The sequence below is a fragment of the Lipotes vexillifer genome, unplaced genomic scaffold (genome assembly GCF_000442215.2).
Source record: "Lipotes vexillifer unplaced genomic scaffold, Lipotes_vexillifer_v1.1 scaffold217, whole genome shotgun sequence".
Taxonomy (NCBI): domain Eukaryota; kingdom Metazoa; phylum Chordata; class Mammalia; order Artiodactyla; family Lipotidae; genus Lipotes; species Lipotes vexillifer.
Genome location: NW_006788200.1, coordinates 3,925,745 through 3,949,198, shown reverse-complemented (window position 1 = coordinate 3,949,198; position 23,454 = coordinate 3,925,745). Strand labels below are relative to the sequence as shown.

General features: G+C 42.7%; 1 protein-coding gene across 1 annotated transcript; it reads left to right on the top strand.

Annotated features, from left to right (window-relative positions):
- The first annotated feature begins 437 nt into the window (after window positions 1-437).
- IL9 (interleukin 9) lies at window positions 438-3,617 on the top strand. Its single transcript, XM_007461385.1, has 5 exons — window positions 438-580; window positions 700-735; window positions 821-853; window positions 2,097-2,228; window positions 3,412-3,617. The coding sequence occupies exons 1-5, from the start codon at window positions 467-469 to the stop codon at window positions 3,520-3,522; spliced, it is 426 nt and encodes a 141-aa protein (XP_007461447.1). The 5' UTR covers window positions 438-466; the 3' UTR covers window positions 3,523-3,617.
- The last annotated feature ends 19,837 nt before the right edge of the window (window positions 3,618-23,454 follow it).

The following is a 23,454-nucleotide window of genomic DNA, read 5'->3' as shown; positions in this document are numbered from 1 at the left end:
AAACCGCTCTCCTGCACTATTTCTCATCCTCCACACCCACCTTCGTCAGAATACCAGTGACTGGCTATCATATCAGCATTTATCAGTAAAAAGGGGAAAATACAGACCTGGGCCTTCATGGAAAGTATTTTCACTCTCACAACCAGAATCTCCTGCCTTCAAAAAAATTATTGTTTTAAGATCTTTAACTTTTCCTGCAGCGTCTTCATACCCAACTTTTTGAAAAGCATCTTTTCTGAGGAATGGTATTTCGTGGGACAATGTAACATCGTCTTTGCCAAGTGACTCAGTTTGAGATATATATATACACACAAATATTTTTTCAATGTCAAGTGGCCCAAATTTACAGAGAAAAAGTGGGCATTGGTATCAGTTTGATGTCAGGGATTTTCCATGTTTGCAGGGCACCTTTAAATACAACTTGATTTGAAGGCATTTGAAGGCCAAGCTCCAGCCCCTTGTCAAGATGCTCCTGGCCGTGGTCCTTGCCTCTGCCCTGCTCCTCTGCTCTGCGGCCAGCCAGAGTTGTTTGACCTTGACGGGGATCAAGGATGTCGAGTACCTCATCAACAACCTGCAGGTAAGCTGCAGACGGGGGCGCCAGCGGGAAAGGCAATTATTGAAAATTTAAGTGAAATATAAGAGGATGAAAAATGCACCACCCACCATGGGTTCTTGTTTCTCCACTTACTTTTTTAGAAACATCCACCTTCAAAATGCAGCTGCAGCACCAATGTGAGTAAATGCTCTTCTAAGATCTTTTCAAACTAATTTTAGTTTTCACATCTGGAGTCTTCACTCTGACATTTTTCTTTCACAGGTGACTGACTGTTTGTGTCTGCCCATTCCTTCTGTAAGTATAGTAAAAGAAAATAATCTTGATCATGTTTTTTTAAAGCCTTTAAGTCAAAATTAATTGTTCTATATGATATCTGAAATAAGAAACTGTTACTTAGTTATAATTGTTACAGATTAGCAACAGTTTTAAAAACCTTTCAAAACCTTGAAATTCTATGCTATTGATATATACATTTCTTTGCATTTAGTCTCCTTGGGAAGTCTGAACACTTTTCGATACTTAAAAAAGAATCTTGAATGTGTTTTTAGATTAGTGGCCATGTGCACAATTAAATCAAACTGGGACTGAGAATATAACAAATGATATAGTTCAAATCACAGTTTTCTAATCCATTTGCTGGTATCTCTGGGGTTGCACAACAATGTAAGTAAAATGACGTCCTTTTGTCCTTCCACTGGCCTAAACTCTCCATACTTTGCCTTCTCCCTCCCTCCCTCCCTCCCTCCCTCCCTATCCTTCTCTTTAGCTGATTTAGAGCAGCTATTGCAAGGTTTGAAGCCTGCCTTCCAGGAGGATAGGGTGTCTGAGATTGTGGGTGGAGGGAAAGTGAAAAGCGTTTCCAGGGAGTCATTCCCCACTTTGGCAGAGAGGAAGCATGGCAGGAATTTCCTGGTTAAGGTGAGGGAGCAGCACCTACCCAAGGTGCTGTTGTGCTTGACTCTCTCACAAGCCAGGCCTGGGAGAACCTGAGCTTTTTACCACAGTTGAGGTTAGGTGTCACTCCCTATCACAGTCCATCTATTAGATGAGAAGAGCATATTATGCCTTCTGAGGAGGAACCACACATTTATGGCCCAGCCCATCCCCTCAGTTTTTAATCCTTGGTTTTAGCTACTGCTGAAACAATGGCAGTATTCAACTGGCATATCCCATCAGGCTGGTGTGAAAAGGCTCTTCCTTTCTCTGTACTTTCAAACTCACTATGACAAGACTTGGAACAAGGAAGCATCCTTTGAAAAGTAGACTCAGCACTGGCTGTTTCCTGGGTTCCACAGGCCTCATGTTCCCTGGGGCGCAACATACTGGAAATCTTCAGGGAGTGTCACTGTGGGAAAAGGGCCTTACCTTGAAATATTGAAGATCATTTCCTAGCCTGGCAAGGGACCTGTCTAAAAAACAATGCAAGTTTAGATGACATTGGTTAAATTAAAATAGCCTCTAAAAGCATTTTCTTTGTGATTCCTACTCAAAGCTGTCCTCTGAGTGTTTCTTTTCCTAAATCCTTGTTATTTACCAGGACAACTGCACCTCAGCATGCTTACAGGAGGGTCTGTCGCAGATGACCAACACCATAGTGAAAACAAGTTTCCCGCTGATTTTCAATCGGGTGAAGAAAACAGTTGAAGCCCTCCAGAACAAGAAGTGTGGAGTGAGTGTGTTTTTATCTGTGATGTGCTCTGGTTAGTTATTTTTGTGTGAATGTCAATGCCAACTCCATCTGAATGAGAAAGGGTGATAAAGTTGGAACTGGTAGTTCAAGGTTGATTAGGGACATGTAAGAAATTTAATCAGAGCAAAAGAATTAAAGTGAGATCTGCCTGGATGGCTCATTGTTCCCTCTCACTTTCAAAAACACTCACCCCTGTGTTGGCTTTTACTTCTCTCCACCTCTTGAATAATGAAAGAATCTAGCCTGATTGTAATTAGAAGCTAAAATCTAGAGAATCAGGGCTATAGGCCATACAGTTCTAAATAATCTTAGAGATTCAGTTTGCCGAGTGGATATTCTGGCCTGTAAGTTAAAGTTTTCTTTCCATTGGCCAAGGAGGTGTTTAAAGGAAGACACATCCACATCCAGGTGGAAGCTTGTCATCTGCCCTAAATGTCCATCAGCGCGTCCTCTTCTTGAGCATACACGCTGGTCGCTAGAGGAGAGGGGAGGGAGTGAACTTTTTTTATTACCGTCACCATGTGAGGGCCCCTCCTCACTCAGCTACTGAACTGCGGGGGTTTCTGCCATCAACAGCATGCAGTTCTAAATGCTTAATATATACTGTTTCATTGAATACCTACTTTAATGACAACTGTCAGATTTACCACCCTCACACTGTAGAGTCGGAAACTGAGGCTCAGTGAGGTTAACTGATTCGCCCAAGGCTGCATAGTTAATAAGTGGCAGTGCTGAGATTTGAACTCTGGTCTATGGGACTCCTAAATCCCGTTCTTAGTCATTGTGCTATAAAATGACCTTGGAAGGACAGCCAAGAAGGACAATAACAAAATTTTAAGCCTCAAAGCATCCCAAGAAGGTTTCCTCTAATGAGGAGATTTAGAGATTTAGGGCCACTTGATGTGTGTGTGTCTGTGTGTGTGTAGCAAGCAGACCCCTGAAATCCTACTTCAAAGTCAACCACCTATGCCGCCTACACAAAATGTTAGCAAGTCCCCATCCATTTGCTCCATGCCTCAAGCCCCCCACTGCCAGCACACCCCCACCCCCACTGACCATCCCCCCCGTCCACTCACCAGGCTCTGGGCAGGGTGGTTCCTGGGGCTGCTGGGTTCCAATACTGTTTTAGTCACTCTGCCTTTGTCAACTTTTATCCCAACAGTCTTTTTCCTGTGAACAGCCATGCAACCAAACCACAGCAGGCAATACGCTGACATTTCTGAAGACTCTCCTGGAAAGTTTCCAGAAAGAAAGGATGAGAGGCAGAGTGTGAAGCTGAAATGTTATTTATTCTATTTATTGAATTTAGAAAGCCTCCTCTTTAAGTTGTTGCAATTAAAAAATCAAATAAGGCATATGCTAAGTCAAAATCAGTTTTAATAGTTCGTTTAAAATTTTATATCTTTATTTTGGAATAAACAGATCTTGGGAAAAAACTCAAGTCTGGTCTCTAGGTGCTTATTTGTTCCTTGATGCTCAGAACAAAGAAAGCTACAAGTCTGTCAATGGGGCTGATGAGTCAAATACTCCTGTAATAACAGTAAGACTCGTTATCCTCAACACAGACTTGAAGCCTCGTGGACCGTGTCTGGGCTGTTAGGAACAGGGCCGCACAGCAGGAAGAAAGCGGCAAGTGAGCAAAGCTTCATCTGCCGCTCCCCATGGCTCACATTACTGCCTGAACCATCCCCCAGCCCCCCCACACACACCCCCACCTGTGGGGAAATTGTCTATCACAAAACTGGTCCCTGGTGCAGAAAAGGCTGGGGGCCGCTGGTTTAGAGGAATCTACTAAGGGCAGTATTTTTCTAGGTACTGGTAAAATTAAAATTGCTTCTCCCTATGGGGCTAGACCATCCTTTGGTACTTTTGGTGTCAATAATACATAAAGTTCAGAGCACCCAGAGCCAGGATTCCTCAAAGGGATTTCTGTTGGTTACAATGTCAAGAAATATCCATGTGACCTGCACAGCAAACGGGCCTTGGCCAGAGGTGAGGTTCTCTGATGATATGGGCAGTGTGGTCCCTGTAGCTGTGCAGCTCCATTAGTGGCGGGGGTGGCATGAAATTCGCCCTCCACCTGCAGCCACGCCCCTCCCGCATAGGGGAAGTGGAGGAGTTTTGGCAAAGGGGGCCCAGGTCAGGGGAGTGTTTTATTATTTGGTGCAGAAATGGTGGGTCTATGGGTACCTCCAATCATAATTATTTTAGTCTTAGTTTTGACAGAAAGAGCCAAGTTTCTCAGTGATTAACTCACGATGACATGTCTATCAAAGGGCAACAAGCTGGATCTCTAAGTCCAGAGGCTTTCTGCTCACTGGTGTAAACTCTGTCTTCCCTCAGTGCTGAAGGCCATCAGGCATGTTGCAGGGGACACAGACCTCCATACAGACAGACAACAGTCATAGTCTGTTGACCCATTGGCTTCCCGAGAAAAGGGAAAATATCCCGTGGCAGGGGGGTGGGAGTGGGGTATAGGTTCTGTCGAGGAGGTTTCCTCAGGACCTCTCATAGCATGAGAATTCGTGCTCCAGCTATTACTGTTTTAATATCTCCCAGCATCTCTATATTACTTCCTCTCCAAGACTCACAGTCTGACCCCTAAGTGTCCTCAGTGCCCTTCCTCTTGGCACCCAGCTCCCAGCAACGGAGGCCTGCCCTGCAGGGTGGGTCGAATGCGGGGTCCGGCTGTGGCTGCTGTGCCGGCTCCCTAGCTGGTCTGTGGATTCCCATGGACAAAGCGCTGAGAAAATGGTCTATCAAATAACATAGTTACTATTATTTATTAATATTAATCATGTAATGATTAAGCCCTTACTCTATATGTACTAAGCATACATTACCTCATTTAATCTCCTAATAAACCGTAGGAGGTAGGTATTATTATTTCTGTTTTACAGATGAGGAAATTAAGGCTCAGAAACGTTAAGTGACCTTCCCAAGGTCCCACGGGTGCTAAGAGTTAGAGTAGACATCCAACCCCAGCTATCTCTGATTCCAAACTCTTTGCTCTCTCCATTCTGCTCTTTTCTTACTCTGTATATATCGTGTCTGTGTTGTGTTCCCTCTGACTACAGCCTGACAGTAAAAAAGATTCATAATAATACGGGTCCACATTCCATTTTCCAAAAACCTGGGGGCCAGAGAGCTTTCAGAATTCAAACTGTTTACCTGTTTAGAAAGAGGATACACAGTTCACACTTCTTACATTACACAACATCCATGGCGGGGCCTGGGGCAGGATCCTGTAATTAAACACATTAATATTCTGCAAAAAACAGAGGAGCAATCGCGTGAGGTAGTCAGCTTTGGCAACCAAATGGATCTCAACAAATCTTGGGCTTTCAGAGCTGCTTGGATTTCAACATTATGATAAGGGATTTGTGGGCATTTCTTTAGTTCTGGCCCCACTTACAGAAAGGGGGGCCCTCTCTTTGCACTGGGCACCTCCAGGAGGGACGAAGACCTCTGCGGCACCCTGGACAGCCCGCTGTGGCACCCAGGTCGTGGCAGCAGGGCCTTCTCCTCTCCTATCTGGGTTTTCTGAATGACTAGCCCCAGACGCAGAGCTGTGCCACATTATACAACATGGTTTACAGCCTGCAGCCTTGGAAGCCACCCCCTCAGCAATGCTCACCCCACACGGGCATCACAACAAGGACAGACGCTAGTGGTTGGTGATGGTTTCACAACACAACCTGGGGATGCAATCAGCTGCCGGAGAAGATGGGCAGAGAGATAGGCTGCAACCCACTGTCACAGCCTAGTCACCAGCAGAGCTTGGCGGTTTTCCCTTGGCTTTTCTACAAAGGTGGCGTTACCCACCGGATGCACCCCTGCAGCCAGTTCAAAACAGGATTCTCAGGGCCTGCCTGTGATGAGGTGCCCTGTCACTGCTCTCCTTCCTGTGCCAGAGGAGTTGAGATTTATCTGGAAGTCACCTTGGAGAAAGGAGAAAAAGAAGGAGTAACATTTATTGTTTGCTGTGTACCAGGCGCTCGGTTAGTGATGTTTTGTTCAATATCTAGTTGGATCTTTACAACAAGCCCATGAGGTTGGTGTAGAATTATTGTCTGCAATTATGCCTAGTGCACAGATGAGGAAACCGAGGCCCAGAAAGTTTACATGGTTACATAACTTGCCAGGGGCAAACTGCTCACAAGTGGAAAAGCCAAGATTCCAACTCAGGTAACTGACTCAAGAGCTACATTCTTAAATCTGACCCACGGGAGGGTGTGGGCTCTCAACACAGTCAGTCTCAACAACCTGGCTGCCTTGTCCAGGTTGCCAGGCCCCCAGCAGAGTTGTGCCCAGGAGATTCCAGATCAGGGCACATTGTCACTGGCCAAAGCCAAGCCCAGAAGCTTCTGGCCTGAAAGCTGACCAGTCCACATCCATCTGTCTGTCTCTCCCTCTCTGCCCACCCTTCCCATTTGAGGCAGGAGGATACTGTGCAGTCTCAGCCCTGCAATTCCTTTCCTACCCTGCTCCCCTCCTCATTCATCCCAGACCAACACCTTTCTTCCCTCTGCAAAGGGAGCGCTCAGCAGAAATGCAAAGACCATTCATTCACCCACTGAAAGTGTACAACTCAGTGGATTTGAGTATATTCACAGGGCTGTGCAACCATCACCACAATCTGATTTCAGAACATTTTCATCACCCGCAAAAGAAACCCTGTACACATTAGCAGCCATTCCCCATCCTCCCTTCCCCCAGCCTAATCAACTAATAATCTACTTTCTGTCTCTATTGTATAAATTTACCTCTTCTGGATTTTTCCTATAATTGGAATATGACGTGTTCTTCTGGGACTGGCATCTTTGACTTACCATGATGCTTTCAAGGTTCATTATGTTGTAGCACGTATCAGTACTTCATTTCTTTTTATTTTTTTAATTTTAATTTTATTATTATTATTATTATTTTGGCCATGCCGTGCTGCGTGTGGGACCTTAGTTCCCCAACCAGGGATAGAACCCACGTCCCATGCAGTGGAAGTATAGAGTCTTAACCACTGACCACCAGGGAAGTTCCACTTCATTTCTTTTTATAACCAAATAATACTTCTTTGCATGGATATACGGCATTTTATTTATCCATCCATCAGTTGATAGACATTTGGGTTGATTGATTCCACTCTCTGGCTATTATGAATAATGCTGCTATGAACATTCATTTAAAGGTTTTTCGTGTGAACATGTTTTCATTTCTCTTGGGTGTATACCTATGAGTGGAATTGCCAGGTCATAAGGTAATGCTATATTTAACTTTTGAGGAACTGCTAAACTGTTTTCGAAAGTGGCTGCACCATTTTACATTTCTACCCAGCAATGTATGAGGGTTCCAATTTCTCCACTTCTTTGTCATCCTTTGTTATTATCTGTCCTTTTGATTATAGCCGTCCTAGTGGGTATAAGGTGGTCTCTCGTGGTAGCTTTGATTTGCTTTTCCCTTATAACTAGTGATGCATCTTTTCATGTGCTCATTGGCCACTTGTATAGAAATATCTATTCAAATCCTTTGCCCATTTTTTTTTAATTTTTAAATTCAATTTTATTTTTTTATACAGCAGCTTCTTATTAGTCATCCATTTTATACATATCAGTGTATACATGTCAATCCCAATCGCCCAATTCAGCACACCACCATCCCCCTCCCCGCCCCGCCCCGCTGCTTTCCCCTCTTGGTGTCCATACATTTGTTCTCTACATCTGTGTCTCAACTTCTGCCCTGCAAACCGGTTCATCTGTATCATTTTTCTAGGTTCCACATATATGCGTTAATATACGATATTTATTTTTCTCTTTCTGACTTACCTCACTCTGTATGACAGTCTCTAGATCCATCCACGTCTCAACAAATGACCCAATTTCGTTCCTTTTTATGGCTGAGTAATATTCCATTGTATATATGTACCACAACTTTTTTATCCATTTGTCTGTGGATGGGCATTTAGGTTGTTTCCATGACCTGGCTATTGTAAATGGTGCTGCAATGAACATTGGGGTGCATGTGTCTTTTTGAATTATGCTTTTCTGTGGGTATATGCCCAGGAGTAGGATTGCTGAGTCATATGGTAATTCTATTTTTAGTTTTTTAAGGAACCTCCATACTGTTCTCCATTGTGGCTGTATCAATTTACATTCCCACCAACAGTGCAAGAGGGTTCCCTTTTCTCCACACCCTCTCCAGCATTTGTTGCTTGTAGATTTTCTGATAATGCCCATTCTAACTGGTGTGAGGAGATACCTCATTGTAGTTTTGATTTGCATTTCTCTAATAATTAGTGATGTTGAGCAGCTTTTTATGTGTTTCTTGGCCATCTGTGTGTCTTCTTTGGAGAAATGTCTATTTAGGTCTTCTGCCCATTTTTGGATTGGGTTGTTTGTTTTCGTAATATTGAGCTGCATGAACTGTTTATATATTTTGGAGATTAATCCTTTGTCCATTGATTCATTTGCAGATATTTTCTCCCATTCTGAGGGTTGTCTTTTCGTCTTCTTTATTGTTTCCTTTGTTGTGCAAAGCTTTGAAGTTTCATTAGGTCCCATTTGTTTATTTTTCGTTTTATTTCCATTACTCTAGGGGGCGAATCAAAAAAGATCTTGCTGTGATTTATGTCAAAGAGTGTTCTTCCTATGTTTTCCTCTAAGAGTTTTATAGTGTCTGGTCTTACATTTAGGTCTCTAACCCATTTTGAGTTTATTTTTGTGTATGGTGTTAGGGAGTGTTCTAATTTCATTCTTTTACATGTAGCTGTCCAGTTTTCCCAGCACCACTTATTGAAGACACTGTCTTTTCTCCATTGTATATCCTTGCCTCCTTTGTCATAGATTAGTTGACCATAGATGTGTGGGTTTACCTCTGGGTTTTCTATCTTGTTCCATTGATCTATGTTTCTGTTTTTGTGACAGTACCATATTGTCTTGATTACTGTACCTTTATAGTATAGTCTGAAGTCAGGGAGTCTGATTCCTCCAGCTCCGTTTTTTCCCCCTCAAGACTGCTTTTGCTATTAGGGGTCTTTTTTGTCTCCATACAAATTTTAAGATTTTTTGTTCTAGTTCCGTAAAAAATGCCATTGGTAATTTGATAGGGATTGCATTGAATCTGTAGATTGCTTTGGGTAGTATCATCATTTTCACGATATTGATTCTTCCAATCCAGGAACATGGCAAATCTCTCCATCTGTTGGTATCATCTTTAATTTCTTTCATCAGTGTCTTATAGCTTTCTGCATACAGGTCTTTTGTCTCCCTAGGTAGGTTTATTCCTAGGTATTTTATTCTTTTTGTTGCAATGGTAAATGGGAGTGTTTCCTTAATTTCTCTTTCAGATTTTTCATCATTAGTGTATAGGAATGCAAGAGATTTCTGTGCATTAATTTTGTATCCTGCAACTTTGCCAAATTCATTGATTAGCTCTAGTAGTTTTCTGGTGGCATCTTTAGGATTCTCCCTGTATAGTATCATGTCGTCTGCAAACAGTGACAGTTTGATTTCTTCTTTGCCAATTTGTATTCCTTTTATTTCTTTTTCTTCTCTGATTGCCATGGCTAGGACTTCCAAAACTATGCTGAATAACAGTGGTGAGAGTGGACATCCTTATCTTGTTCCTGATCTTAGAGGAAATGCTTTCAGTTTTTTACCATTGAGAATGATGTTTGCTGTGGGATTGTCGTATATGGCCTTTATTATGTTGAGGTAAGTTCCCTCTATGCCTACTTTCTGCAGGGTTTTTATAATAAATGGGTGTTGAATTTTGTTGACAGCTTTCTCTGCATCTATTGAGATGACCATATGGTTTTTCTCCTTCATTTTGTTAATATGGTTTATCACATTGATTGACTTGCGTATATTGAAGAGTCCTTGCATCCCTGGGATAAATCCCACTTGATCATGGTGTATGATCCTTTTAATGTGTTGGATTCTGTTTGCTAGTATTTTGCTGAGGATTTTTGCATCTGTATTCATCTGTGATATTGGTCTGTAATTTTCTTTTTTTGTAGTATCTTTGTATGGTTTTGGTATCAGGGTGATGGTGGCCTCACAGGATGAGTTTGGGAGTGTTCCTTCCTCTGCAATTCTTTGGAAGAGCTTGAGAAGGATGGGTGTTAGCTCTTCTCTAAATGTTTGACAGAATTCACCTGTGAAGCCATCTGGTCCTGGACTTTTGTTTGTTGGAAGATTTTTAATCACAGTTTCAATTTCATTACTTGTGATTGGTCTGTTCATATTTTCTGTTTCTTCCTGGTTCAGTCTTGGAAGGTTATACCTTTCTAAGAATTTGTCCATTTCTTCCAGATTGTCCATTTTATTGGCACAGAGTTGCTTGCAGTAATCTCTTAGGATGCTTTGTATTTCTGCGGTGTCTGTTGTAACTTCTCCTTTTTCATTTCTAATTTTACTGATTTGAATCCTCTTCCTCTTTTTCTTGATGAGTCTGGCTAATTATTTATCAATTTTGTTTATCTTCTCAAAGACCCAGCTTTTAGCTTTATTGATCTTTGCTATTGTTTTCTTTGTTTCTATTTCATTTATTTCTGCTCTGATCTTTATGATTTCTTTCCTTCTGCTAACTTTGAGTTTTCTTTGTTCTTCTTTCTCTAGTTCCTTTAGGTGTAAGGTTAGATTGTTTATTTGAGACTTTTCTTGTTTCTTGAGGTAGGCTTGTATAGCTATAAACTTCCCTCTTAGAACTGCTTTTGCTGCATCCCATAGGTTTTGGATCGTCGTGTTTTCATTGTCATTTGTCTCTAGGTAGTTTTTGATTTCCTCTTTGATTTCTTCAGTGATCTCTTGGTTATTTAGTAACGTACTGATTAGCCTCCACGTGTTTATTTTTTTATGTTGTTTTCCCTGTAATTCATTTCTAATCTCATAGTGTTGTGGTCAGAAAAGATGCTTGATATGATTTCAATTTTCTTAAATTTACTGAGGCTTGATTTGTGACCCAAGATGTGATCTATCCTGGAGAATGTTCCGTGTGCACTTGAGAAGAAAGTGTAATCTGCTGTTTTTGGATGGAATGTCCTATAAATATCAATTAAATCTATCTGGTCTATTGTGTCATTTAAAGCTTGTGTTTCCTTATTAATTTTCTGTTTGGATGATCTGTCCATTGGTGTAAGTGAGGTGTTAAAGTCCCCCACTATTATTGTGTTACTGTCGATTTCCTCTTTTATAGCTGTTAGCAGTTGCCTTATGTATTGAGGTGCTCCTATGTTGGGTGCATATATATTTATAATTGTTATATCTTCTTCTTGGATTGATCCCTTGATCATTATGTAGTGTCCTTCCTTGTCTGTTGTAACATTCTTTATTTTAAAGTCTATTCTACCTGATATGAGTATTGCTACTCTAGCTTTCTTTCAATTTCCATTTGCATGGAATATCTTTTTCCATCCCCTCACTTTCAATCTGTATGCGTCCCTAGGTCTGAAGTGGGTCTCTTGTAGACACCATATATATGGGTCTTGTTTTTGTTATCCATTCAGCAAGCCTGTGTCTTTTGGTTGGAGCATTTAATCCATTTATATTTAAGGTAATTATCTATATGTATGTTCCTATGACCATTTTCTTAATTGTTTTGGGTTTGTTTTTGTAGGTCCTTTTCTTCTCTTGTGTTTCCCACTTAGAGAAGTTCCTTTAGCATTTGTTGTAGAGCTGGTTTGGTGGTGCTGAATTCTCTTAGCTTTTGCTTGTCTGTAAAGCTTTTGATTTCTCCATCGAATCTGAATGAGATCCTTGCCGGGTAGAGTAATCTTGGTTGTAGGTTCTTCCCTTTCATCACTTTAAGTATATCATGCCACTCCCTTCTGGCTTGTAGAGTTTCTGCTGAGAAATCAGCTGTTAACCTTATGGGAGTTCCCTTGTATGTTATTTGTCATTTTTCCCTTGCTGCTTTCAATAATTTTTCTTTCTCTTTAATTTTTGCCTATTTGATTACTCTGTGCCTCAGCATGTTTCTCCTTGGGTTTATCCTGTGTGGGACTCTCTGCGCTTCCTGGACTTGGGTGGCTATTTCCTTTCCCATGTTAGGGAAGTTTTCGACTATAATCTCTTCAAATATTTTCTCGGGTCCTTTGTCTCTCTGTACTCCTTCTGGGACCCCTATAATGCGAATGTTGCTGCGTTTAATGTTGTCCCAGAGGTCTCTTAGGCTGTTTTCATTTCTTTTCATTCTTTTCTCTTTATTCTGTACTGCAGCAGTGAATTCCACCATTCTGTCTTCCAGGTCACTTATCCGTTCTTCTGCCTCAGTTATTCTGCTATTGATTCCTTCTAGTGTAGTTTTCATTTCAGTTATTGTATCGTTCATCTCTGTTTGTTCTTTTTCTTTTTTTTTTGTGCGGTACGCGGGCCTCTCACCGCTGTGGCCTCTCCCGCCGCAGAGCACAGGCTCCAGACGCGCAGGCCCAGAGGCCATGACTCACGGGCCCAGCCACTCTGTGGCATGCGGAATCCTCCTGGACCGGGGCATGAACCCGCGTCCCCCGCATCTGCTGGTGGACTCCCAACCACTGTGCCACCAGGGAAGCCCTGTTTGTTTGTTCTTTAATTCTTCCAGGTCTTTGTTAAACATTTCTTGCATCTTCTCGATCTTTGCCTCCATTATTTTTCCGAGGTCCTGGATCATCTTCACTATCATTATTCTGAATTCTTTTTCTGGAAGGTTGCCTATCTCCACTTCATTTAGTTGTTTTTCTGGGGTTTTATCTTGTTCCTTCATCTGGTACATAGCCCTCTGCCTTTTCATCTTGTCTGTCTTTCTGTGAATGTGGTTTTTGTTCCACAGGCTGCAGGATTGTAGTTCTTCTTGCTTCTGCTGTCTGTCCTGCCTTTGCCCATTTTTAAATTCAGTTATCTGTCTTTTTATAGTTGAGTTGTAAGAGTTTTTTGTACTTCTGGATAAAAGTCCCTTATTTGATATAAGATTTGTAAATATTTTCTCCCATTTTGCGGGTTGTCTTTTTCCTTTTCTTCATGGTATTGGTAGCACAAAAGTTTTAAGTTATCGTCCAGTTTGTCTATTTTCTATTTTGTCACTTACACTTTTGGTATTCTAAGAAATCTTTGCCTAACCCAAGGTCACAAGATTTATTTGTTTGTATTCTTCTATGAGTTTCATAGTTTTACCTCTTACATCTAGGTCTATGATCCATCTTGGGTTAATTTTCAAATATGGTGTGAGATAAGGTTCCAACTTCACTCTTCTGGCATGTGGATACTCAGTTGTCCCAACACCATTTGTTGAAAAGACTATTCTTTCTCCATTGAATTATCTTGGCACCCACATCAGAAACCAATTGACCATGAATATAAGGGTTTATTTCTGGACTCTCAATTTTATCCCGTTGCTCTACGAGTCTATCCTTATGCCAGCACCACGCTGTCTTGATCACCGTAACCTTGTCATAGGCAAGAGTGAGTCCTCCAACTTGACTCTTCCATATCAAAATTGCTTTGGCTACTCTGGGTCCTTTGCATTTCCATATGAGTTTTAAGATTAGTGTTTCAGTTTTGTTTGTTTGTTTTTAAAGCTATCTGGGATTTTGAGAGAGATTGCATTAAATCTGTATGTCAATTTGGAAAGTACTGCTATCTTAACAATATTTAGTCTTCTGATCCATGACATGGAGTATCTTTCTATTTATTTAGATCTTTTAAAATTTCTTTCAGTAAGGTTTTGTAGTTTTTAGTGTAAAAATCCTGTACTTTTATTAAAATGTGCCTAAATATTTCATTATTCAAATACTATTATAAACAGAATTGTTTTCTTAATTTCATTTCTGGTATGTTCATTGCTAAGATATAGAAATACAATTGATTTTTGTAGGTTGATCTTATATCCTGAAACCTTGCTGAACTTGTTTATTTGTTCTAATAGGTTTTAGTGGATTCCTTAGGATTTTCTATGTACCAGATCATACCATCTGTAAATAGAAGTAGCTTAGCTCTCCTTTCCAACGTGGATGCCTTATATTTCATTTTCTTGCCTAATTACCCTGGCTACAACATCCAGTGCAATGTTGAATAGAAGTGGCCAGAGTCTTGTTCCTGATCTTAGTAGGAAAGCACCTATCCTTTCACTATAAGTTTGATGTTGGCTGTGGACTTTTTGTAGATGCCCTGTATCAGGTTGAGGAAGCCCTCTTCTGTTCTCAGTTCATTGAGTGTTTTTATCATGAACAAGTACTGGAGTTTGTCAAATGCTTTTTCTGCATCGACTGAAGTGACTGTCCTTTACTTATTAATATAGATGTTAATTCTTGGCTTTTGAATTTCCAAAGGTAGAGCTCCTAGCTCTAGGGGGAAGAAGTAATAGCGTATGGACCATGGAAGAGAAGTTAGAGAAGATGATAGAAGACACTGGTGAGTGCTTCTCCCCCAGCTGAGCTTGGAGTGGTGGTGGCAGAACTCTAGGGAGGCTTGAGGACCTGAGAAGGCAGGGCTCCTGGGCCACATGTCCCGTGTACCCTGGGAGATGACAATCGGAAAAGAAATTGTCTCCTGCCACCCATTACATGGTGTGGCATAGGGAGCCCCAGGAAGGTGGGCCTGATGCAGGCCCTTGAGTAGTTCCAGTGTGGAAGGCAAGGCTTTTCCCATAGGACAGAGAGGGGCATGGATGTGTCATGGAGCACGGTAAGGCCAGAGGGGCCTCGGGGTTGGCAGATATGGCAGGCAGGAACCATGTGGCCAGGACCAGATGGGAATGAAGATGCTTCCACAGAAGCCACCACGGAGGGAAGGCCATGCCCCAGGACTAGACAGGACGAATGCTAGCGTAGGATGGAGCATCTCCCAAGAGCAAGAAGCCTCTCCCTATACCCCAAACCCTGAGAATCTAAAGTCACCCCAGGAGAGGGAGAAGGAGAAAATCCTGAACTGGCTGTATTTAACTTGGATTTTCTGAGTTTTACATCTGAAATGGCAAAATTACTTTTTCTGCCACCAGGTAGAATGGAAGCTTGAAAAAAACTAAATTAAAAAAAAAAAGCAAGCTTCTTTGATTTTTTGCACACCTGAGGATGTGGCTGAGTCAATCAACAAACACCAGCAAAGCATGCAAGGAGTGCCAGGTGCTGGACTCGGCACAGTGGTGAGTAAGACACAGTGGTGTCTTCATAATCTACAGGTGTGGACGGGAGCGACACCCGGCACAAGGCAGTTAGGGGTGGGTCTTGTGACTGGTGAGGGTGACTGGGCCCAGAGCACGCTGGCCTCTCCCCACTTTCCACCAGCAGCCGGAAAAAGCAGACATTCTCTGGATGGTTTTTCTGGCTCCCAGGTGCTCACGGGCTGGACTCCTCTGCTTGACCAAATGTTTCCTGGAAACTTCATTGAGATCAGCCTGTCAGAGAGAGGCACTGGGAGTCAGAACCCTGGAGGACTTGAATCAGTGACTCGACAGATATCCTGGGCATCAGAAAGGTCACATCAGCATCTGCACCCACCCCCGCAAGCATGCATATCAGAGGCCTACTTGGGGGTCCAGAGGCCTAGGAGCCAAGCGTCTGTAGAAGTCAGAGTTTTAGAGGCAGAGACAAGGCTCAGGGACCACTGATGCAGCCACTCTGTGTCACCCCATGAAAAACGCCAACAACCCAGACTCAGAGAGAGGAAGACAGCCTGAAACCGAAACAGGAAAAATCACAGAGTACCCAACCTCCACCACGTTCCTCTGACCCCTATGCTTAGCACTTCACAGTTTAGAAAACCACTTCAGCAACAGAGTCTTACTGAATCCCTGGAAGATAGGTAAGGGTACAGTCTTACTGAATCCCTGGAAGATAGGTAAGGGTACAGTGTGGCCACTTTACAGATGAGGAAACTGAGGTCCAGGAGGGCCAAATCTTGCCAAGTTCATGCAGGTAACTGATTACAGACCCCAAGGCAAGGTCTCCCTGGTCTGAAGTTAGTTCCACCACAGAGAAGTAAAAGAACAACGACAACAACGGAGATGATGAGACCCAAAAAAACAGGAAGAGAAGTGTCATGGGGCCCAGACACTCTAACCACTGAAACCAATGTCACGAGGTAACAGAAGCCCCGACCTGCCGTGCATTTAGTTGACCTCTGCTGCCACCTAGTGGCGATTCTACAGTTCATCAGCCGAGAGCGCTTTTGGGTGACTGATTTTGTTTTGTAGAGCAGGAGTTCTCAAAGAGAGACCCGTGCTCAAAACTATTTTCATATGACACCAAGATATTATCTGCCTTTTTTACCCTCACATTATCACAAGCTTACAATGGAGTTTTCAGAAAACTACATGGCAAGGGATAGCGCAGCCGACCGAAAGCAGAAGCAAATATGGGAATCCAACTGTCCTCTGTTTAAGCCAGACATTAGGAGATTTGCAAAACTGTAAAACAGTGCAACTTTTCTCATTATTTATTTTTGTTTGGAAAGAATAACTGTTTTCATTAAAATATGTGTGCTAAAATGTAATGGGCTTATTATACTTTAAACAAATACTTTAAAAATTCTCAGTTTTTACAGATGGCCAAAAGATGCTCAACATTACTAATTATCAGAGAAATGCAAATCAAAACTACAGTGAGGTATCACCTCACATCAGTCAGAATGGCCATCTTCAAAAAGTCTACAAACAATAAATGCTGGAGAGGGTGTGGAGAAAACGGGACCCTCCTGCATCGTTGGTGGGAATGTAAATTAGTACAACCACTATGGAGAACAGCATGGAGGTTCCTTAAAAAGCTAAAAATAGAGCTACCATATGATCCAGTAATCCCATTCCTGGGCATATATCTGGAAAAAAAAAAAACATGGTTCAGAAGGATACATGCATCCCAACTGCAGTGCTGTTTACAATAGCCAAGACATGGAAGCAATCTAAATGTCCATTGACAGAGGAGTGCATAAAGAAGATGTGGTGCATACATACACTGGAATATTACTCAGCCACAAAAAAGAACGAAATAATATGCCATCTGCAGCAACATGGATGGACCTAGAGATTGTAATACTGAGTGAAGTAAGTCAGACAGAGAAAGACAAATATCATATGATGTCACTTATATGTGGAATCTAAAAAAATAGTACAAATGAACTTATTTACAAAAGAGAAATAGAGTTACAGATGTAGAAAACAAACTTATGGTTACCGGGGGGAAGCGGGGGAGGAATAAATTGGGAGATAGGGATTGACATCTACACACTACCATATATAAAACTGATAACTAATAAGGACCTATTGTATAGCACAGGGAACTCAATACTCTGTAATGACCTATATGGAAAAAGAATCTAAAAGAGTGGATATATGTATTCATATAACTGATTCACTTTGCTGTACACCTGAAACTAACACAACATTGTAAAAATTCTGTTTTAATTTCTGTAAATGTTATAATCTACATAAACAAAAATTCCTTGCGACCCTCCGTAATTTTACAGAGTGAAAGGACTGCTGTGGAGAACCTCTGCTGTAGAATAATGGTTATTGGTATTCTTTTTGCCATCCCCAGAAAGGCAAAAGGGCAAATCTGAAGTTCTTCAAGACCAGGATACAGGCACCAAACCTGGTGCTTAGCATGAAATTCTGTTCTGTCTTCAGCCTCTCTGAAAAATGGAATTCTGGGACTTCCCTGGCAGTCCAGTGGTTAAGACTCTGCAGTCCCAATGCAGGAGGCACGGGTTTGATCCCTGATCAGGGAACTAAGATCCCACATGCCGTAAGGCTCAGCCAAAAAAAAAAAAGGAATTCCATTTGTAAACATATTCCTGATGATGACACAGATCAGCCTGTACTAAGCTTCCCGAGGGCAGGATCCCTGCCATGGTCACCCAGCATGCCTACCACAAGCACCTGGTACAGAGTCAGATTCAACACACATCTTTTGGGTTGAGTGTATGACGTGTGGACTAACGAAAACCCCCAAACTGTTGGTCCCAATTATTCCACAAGATTATCTCCTCCAGGAGAATCTAACAGTAAGCGGGGCCATTGCTGGTTGATCCCTCCCAGTACTGGCTACACATGAGGTTTGTCTGGGTTGGGGTCAAGTGCCTTCATTAAGGTTGAGGCCCATCCTTTTGCTGTCCAGGTGTTCGTGTGTGTGTGTGTGTGTGTGTGTGTGTGTGTGTGTGTGTGTGTGTGTGTGTGTGTGTGTGTGCAGAAAGTGTGCTGCAGGCTGTGTATAACTGGCATGGGGGTGGGCAGGGCAAGCAGAGGAAGGGCTGTTACTTAGAGCCTGAAGTTGGCCTATGCAGCTGAGCCAGCGGGAGCCCGAGAAATAAGTGCCCAGCATGGAACCCAGCTCTGCAAATAGATGTGGTTTTATTTTTAAAAATTATAAAATCAATATATGCTCACTATAAAAGACTGAAACACTATAGCGGTGCACAGAGAAATCACCATCATCATCAAAGTAGAAATTGAAAGACTTCCCCCAATTCCATATTCCCAAAACAGCTACTATTAAGTTTGGTGTGTATCCTTCCAGATTCTTTTCAATATCTATATAATTATGCATAATTAGAATATATTTATATAACATATATTTTAAATTAATTTATTTTTATTTTTGCCTGTGTTGTGTTGCTGCGCGCGGGCTTTCTTTAGTTGCGGCGAGAGGGGGCTACTCTTCATTGCAGTGTGTGGGCTTCACGGTGCCTTCTCTTGTTGCGGAGCATGGGCTCTAGGCATGCGGGCTTCAGTAGTTGTGGCTCACGGGCTCAGTAGTTGTGGCATGCAGGTTCAGTAGTTGTGGCACACAGGCTTAGTTGCTCCATGGCATGCGGGCCAGAGCTCGAACCCGTGTCCCCTGCATTGGCAGGCGGATTCTTAACCACTGCGCCACCAGGGAAGCCCCAACATGTATATTTTTAAAGGAGTAACACATTTTACCCTTCCACTTCATTTTTGCACTTAATATATGGCCAGCATCGTATTTCCATGTTAACTTACCTCCTTCAATCACGCAGAGGAGCCAAGATAATCAAAAGGAACTGGGACAGGTTCTGACACCTGCAGAAGGTTGTTGTGGATCTCAGCTCATCAGGAGCACCCAGCAGAAGACCTCTCCTGGCTTCGTGAATACAACACTCTTCTGAACAAACTGGCAACCAGCAGCAGCACCAGGAAATGGTCTAGCTGAGGTGGACTTAAGAAACGTGTTCTGAAAATATCAAGGAATAAACCTACCTAAGGAGACAAAAGACCTGTATACAGAAAATTATAAGACACTGATGAAAGAAATTAAAGATGATACAAATAGATGGAGCAATATACCATGTTCTTGGATTGGAAGAATCAACATTGTGAAAATGACTCTACTCCCCAAAGCAATCTACGGATTAATGCAATCCCTATCAAACTACCAATGGCATTTTTCACAGAACTAGAACAAAAAATTTCACAATTTGTATGGAAACACAAAAGACCTCGAATAGCCAAAGCAATCTTGAGAATGAAAAAGGGAGCTGGAGGAATCAGGCTCCCTGACTTCAGACTATACTACAAAGCTACAGTAATCAAGACAGTATGGTACTGGCACAAAAACAGAAATATAGATCAATGGAACAGGATAGAAAGCCCAGAGATAAACCCATGCACATATGGTCACCTTATCTTTGATAAAGGAGGCAGGAATGTACAGTGGAGAAGAGACAGCCTCTTCAATAAGTGGTGCTGGGAAAACTGGACAGGTACATGTAAAAGTATGAGATTAGATCACTCCCTAACACCATACACAAAAATAAGCTCAAAATGGATTAAAGACCTAAATGTAAGGCCAGAAACTATCAAACTCTTAGAGGAAAACATAGGCAGAACACTCTATGACATAAATCACAGCAAGATCCTTCTTGACCCATCTCCTAGAGTAATGGAGATAAAAACAAAAATAAACAAATGGGACCTAATGAAACTTCAAAGCTTTTGCACAGCAAAGGAAACCATAAACAAGACCAAAAGACAGCCCTCAGAATGGGAGAAAATATTTGCAAATGAATCAACTGACAAAGGATTAATCTCTAAAATTTACAGGCAGCTCATGCAGCTCAATAACAAAAAAATAAACAACCCAATCCAAAAATGGGCAGAAGACCTAAATAGACATTTCTCCAAAGAAGATATACAGACTGCCAACAAACACATGAAAGAATGCTCAACATCATTAATCATTAGAGAAATGCAAATCAAAACTACAATGAGATATCATCTCACACCAGTCAGAATGGCCATCATCAAAAAATCTAGAAACAATAAATGCTGGAGAGGGTGTGGAGAAAAGGGAACACTCTTGCACTGCTGGTGGGAATGTGAATTGGTTCAGCCACTATGGAGAACAGTATGGAGGTTCCTTAAAAAACTACAAATAGAACTACCATATGACCCAGCAATCCCACTACTGGGCATATACCCTGAGAAAACCATAATTCAAAAAGAGTCATGTACCAAAATGTTCATTGCAGCTCTATTTACAATAGCCCGGAGATGGAAACAACCTAAGTGTCCATCATCGGATGAATGGATAAAGAAGATGTGGCACATATATACAATGGAATATTACTCAGCCATAAAAAGAAACGAAATTGAGCTATTTGTAATGAGGTGGATAGATCTAGAGTCTGTCATACAGAGTGAAGTCAGAAAGAGAAAGACAACTACTGTATGCTAGCACATATATATGGAATTTAAGGGAAAAAAATGTCATGAAGAACCTAGGGGTAAGACAGGAATAACAGACCTACTAGAGAACGGACTTGAGGATATGGGGAGGGGGAAGGGTGAGCTGGGACAAAGCGAGAGAGAGGCATGGACATATATACACTACCAAACGTAAGGTAGATAGCTAGTGGGAAGCAGCCACATAGCACAGGGAGATCAGCTCGGTGCTTTGTGACCACCTGGAGGGGTGGGATAGGGAGGGTGGGAGGCGCAAGAGGGAAGAGATATGGGAACATATGTATATGTATAACTGATTCACTTTGTTATAAAGCAGAAACTAACACACCATTGTAAAGCAATTATACCCCGATAAAGATGTTAAAAAAAAAAAAAAAAAAGAAACATGTTCTGGGTTGTGTTATACAAAACACCTCAGGTTCCCCCGGGAATGAACCAGATGCTAGTCAGCCTCTCTTCACCAGCATCCATAGTGCCTGCCGGGCCCAGCGATGCATGCAGACCCATCTCTCATGTAAACAGAACCGTCTCTAATACGCCAGAATCTTCCATTCTTCTGTGGTACTTCTATCACAGGGGCCCTTCATGGCTGTCCCCAACATCAAGGACAGCGTTTGCATGTAGTAAATGCTCAAAAATGTTTGATGACTGAAGGAATGAGCAAACATCCTGCTGCTAGCGGGGTGAACAGTTTAGACCCCAGCCTATAGAGCCGCCCGGGGACCCCGCAGTGCCAGGGGTAGTAAAGGAGAAAAATCAAGGAGACCATACTGAGGGTTTTATTTCAAGCAGGGAACCCTTTGCTACAATAACAGCATAAGCTGAGGAGACTGAACACTTTCAACTTGGTGCCAGAGCCATGCTTTGTGTTGGTGCTGGGTCTGTTGGGGGAGGGGATTTTCAGAGACATTCTCCAAATCACTCAAGGGGGATGAGAGACAGTGGAAAAATCAAGGAAGACCCTTTCAAGGGGGAAAAAGGGGGGGGGGAATCTAAGGATATTTTCCCCACCAGGATTTAAGCCAGGAATAGATGCATCGTGCTGGCTGGTGGCGGCTTCCCAGGGCACTGTGTTGAGAAGGATTCGGGAGCTGCATTCAGCTCACGAGGAAGGGGCTGTATGACTGATTAGGGACGCTCTTGGGGGCGTGGAAGTGGCAGTGACATCATGGACACATAACAGCAAAAGAGCAGTGGCCTCCCCACGTGGTCCCAGGGAGAAGTAAAATTTAGATTAATGACATCATAATGGAAATCAGACTGTAGACAAAGAGTTCGTTTTGTTCTGTTTTGTCCTCCATGTGAAAATAAGGCCCAGAGAACGCCCACCCGACCTGCGCTCAATGCTGCCATCCCGGAGATGCTGCAGCCGCGCACGTCACTGTCCGGGGAACAGAAACCTGCTACAAGGCTTCCCCGCCGCCCTGCCCACCTGAGGCAGCTGGGGAAAAAGGAGCGAGCTCGCCATCTGAGTTCCTCTCCTCACCTGTGTCGAGCGGGCTCCTCTCTGGGCCAGCGACATCCACAGGGGTCTAAGCAGAGGGAAGAATGAGGGTGGCCAGTCTCTTGAAAGCCAGGCGGAAGCATCTGATACAGAAATGTTTTTATTTGGGAACTTCGAGACAACTCCAGCTCCTCTGTGAATTCCCAGTGAGTTTACAGCAGTCTTGGGGGCAGGGTCTATTTGATCCTGCTTGATATCAGGTGCCAGTGAGGATCTGAAATAGATGGTCATGAATCAAAGGTCCTTCCAAGGCAGCAGCTCAGCGGCCCCAGCCCAGAGGTGAGGAAGAGTGCTTGCAACTGGGAAAGCAGGGATTCTGGAGGTGAGACCGGTTGGCTGAGGGTCGGCAGGGAGGCGTTCTTTCTCTTTAGTAAATTCGCTACCGCAGGTTCTAGAGACGCTGCCATCAGCATCAGCTGTAGCAGAATGAGGCCCTGGTCAGGTGATGCTGGCTCTGGGAAGAAAGAGGAAAGGTAAGACTTTCATCTAACTGGGGTTATCAGTCAGCGAGATCCAGGAGTCAATCCATCTGAAAACTGTTTCAGTGAAGTAACACTGGGCAAAGTATCGCCATGAGAACAGACTGGGGAAAGGCTATGAGGTTGTCCGGGGTTATCTGTAAAAATTCGATAAAAGTTATTGTAGGAAAACATGTATCTTCCTGCCTTGAAAATGAATTTTCCTGAAGTTGAAAGTGGGCCAATGAAGTTTGAATATCACAGCAGAGGGCGGAGGAAAGTTCTGGGGGCAGGGGATGCTGGCGGGCCGGTAGGGATGGTGCAGTTGGATTCACAAGCGCTGACCACTGAGCAGTGGCTGGGACCCCACTTTTACCGCCAAAGGTCATCTTCCTCGTACAGTCTGATCCTGGTTTCTCCATGTGAACAGACAAAACTAACCACATCACAAAACCACCACCTTGTGCGGTATTTACTTGGTTTCAAATGATCCTTGGGTCACTCATATGTGTGATGTGGGAGCAAGATAACTGCGTGGATGAGTGAGAGGGAAGTTCTCTTCCTTCCCAGGACTTCGTGGGAG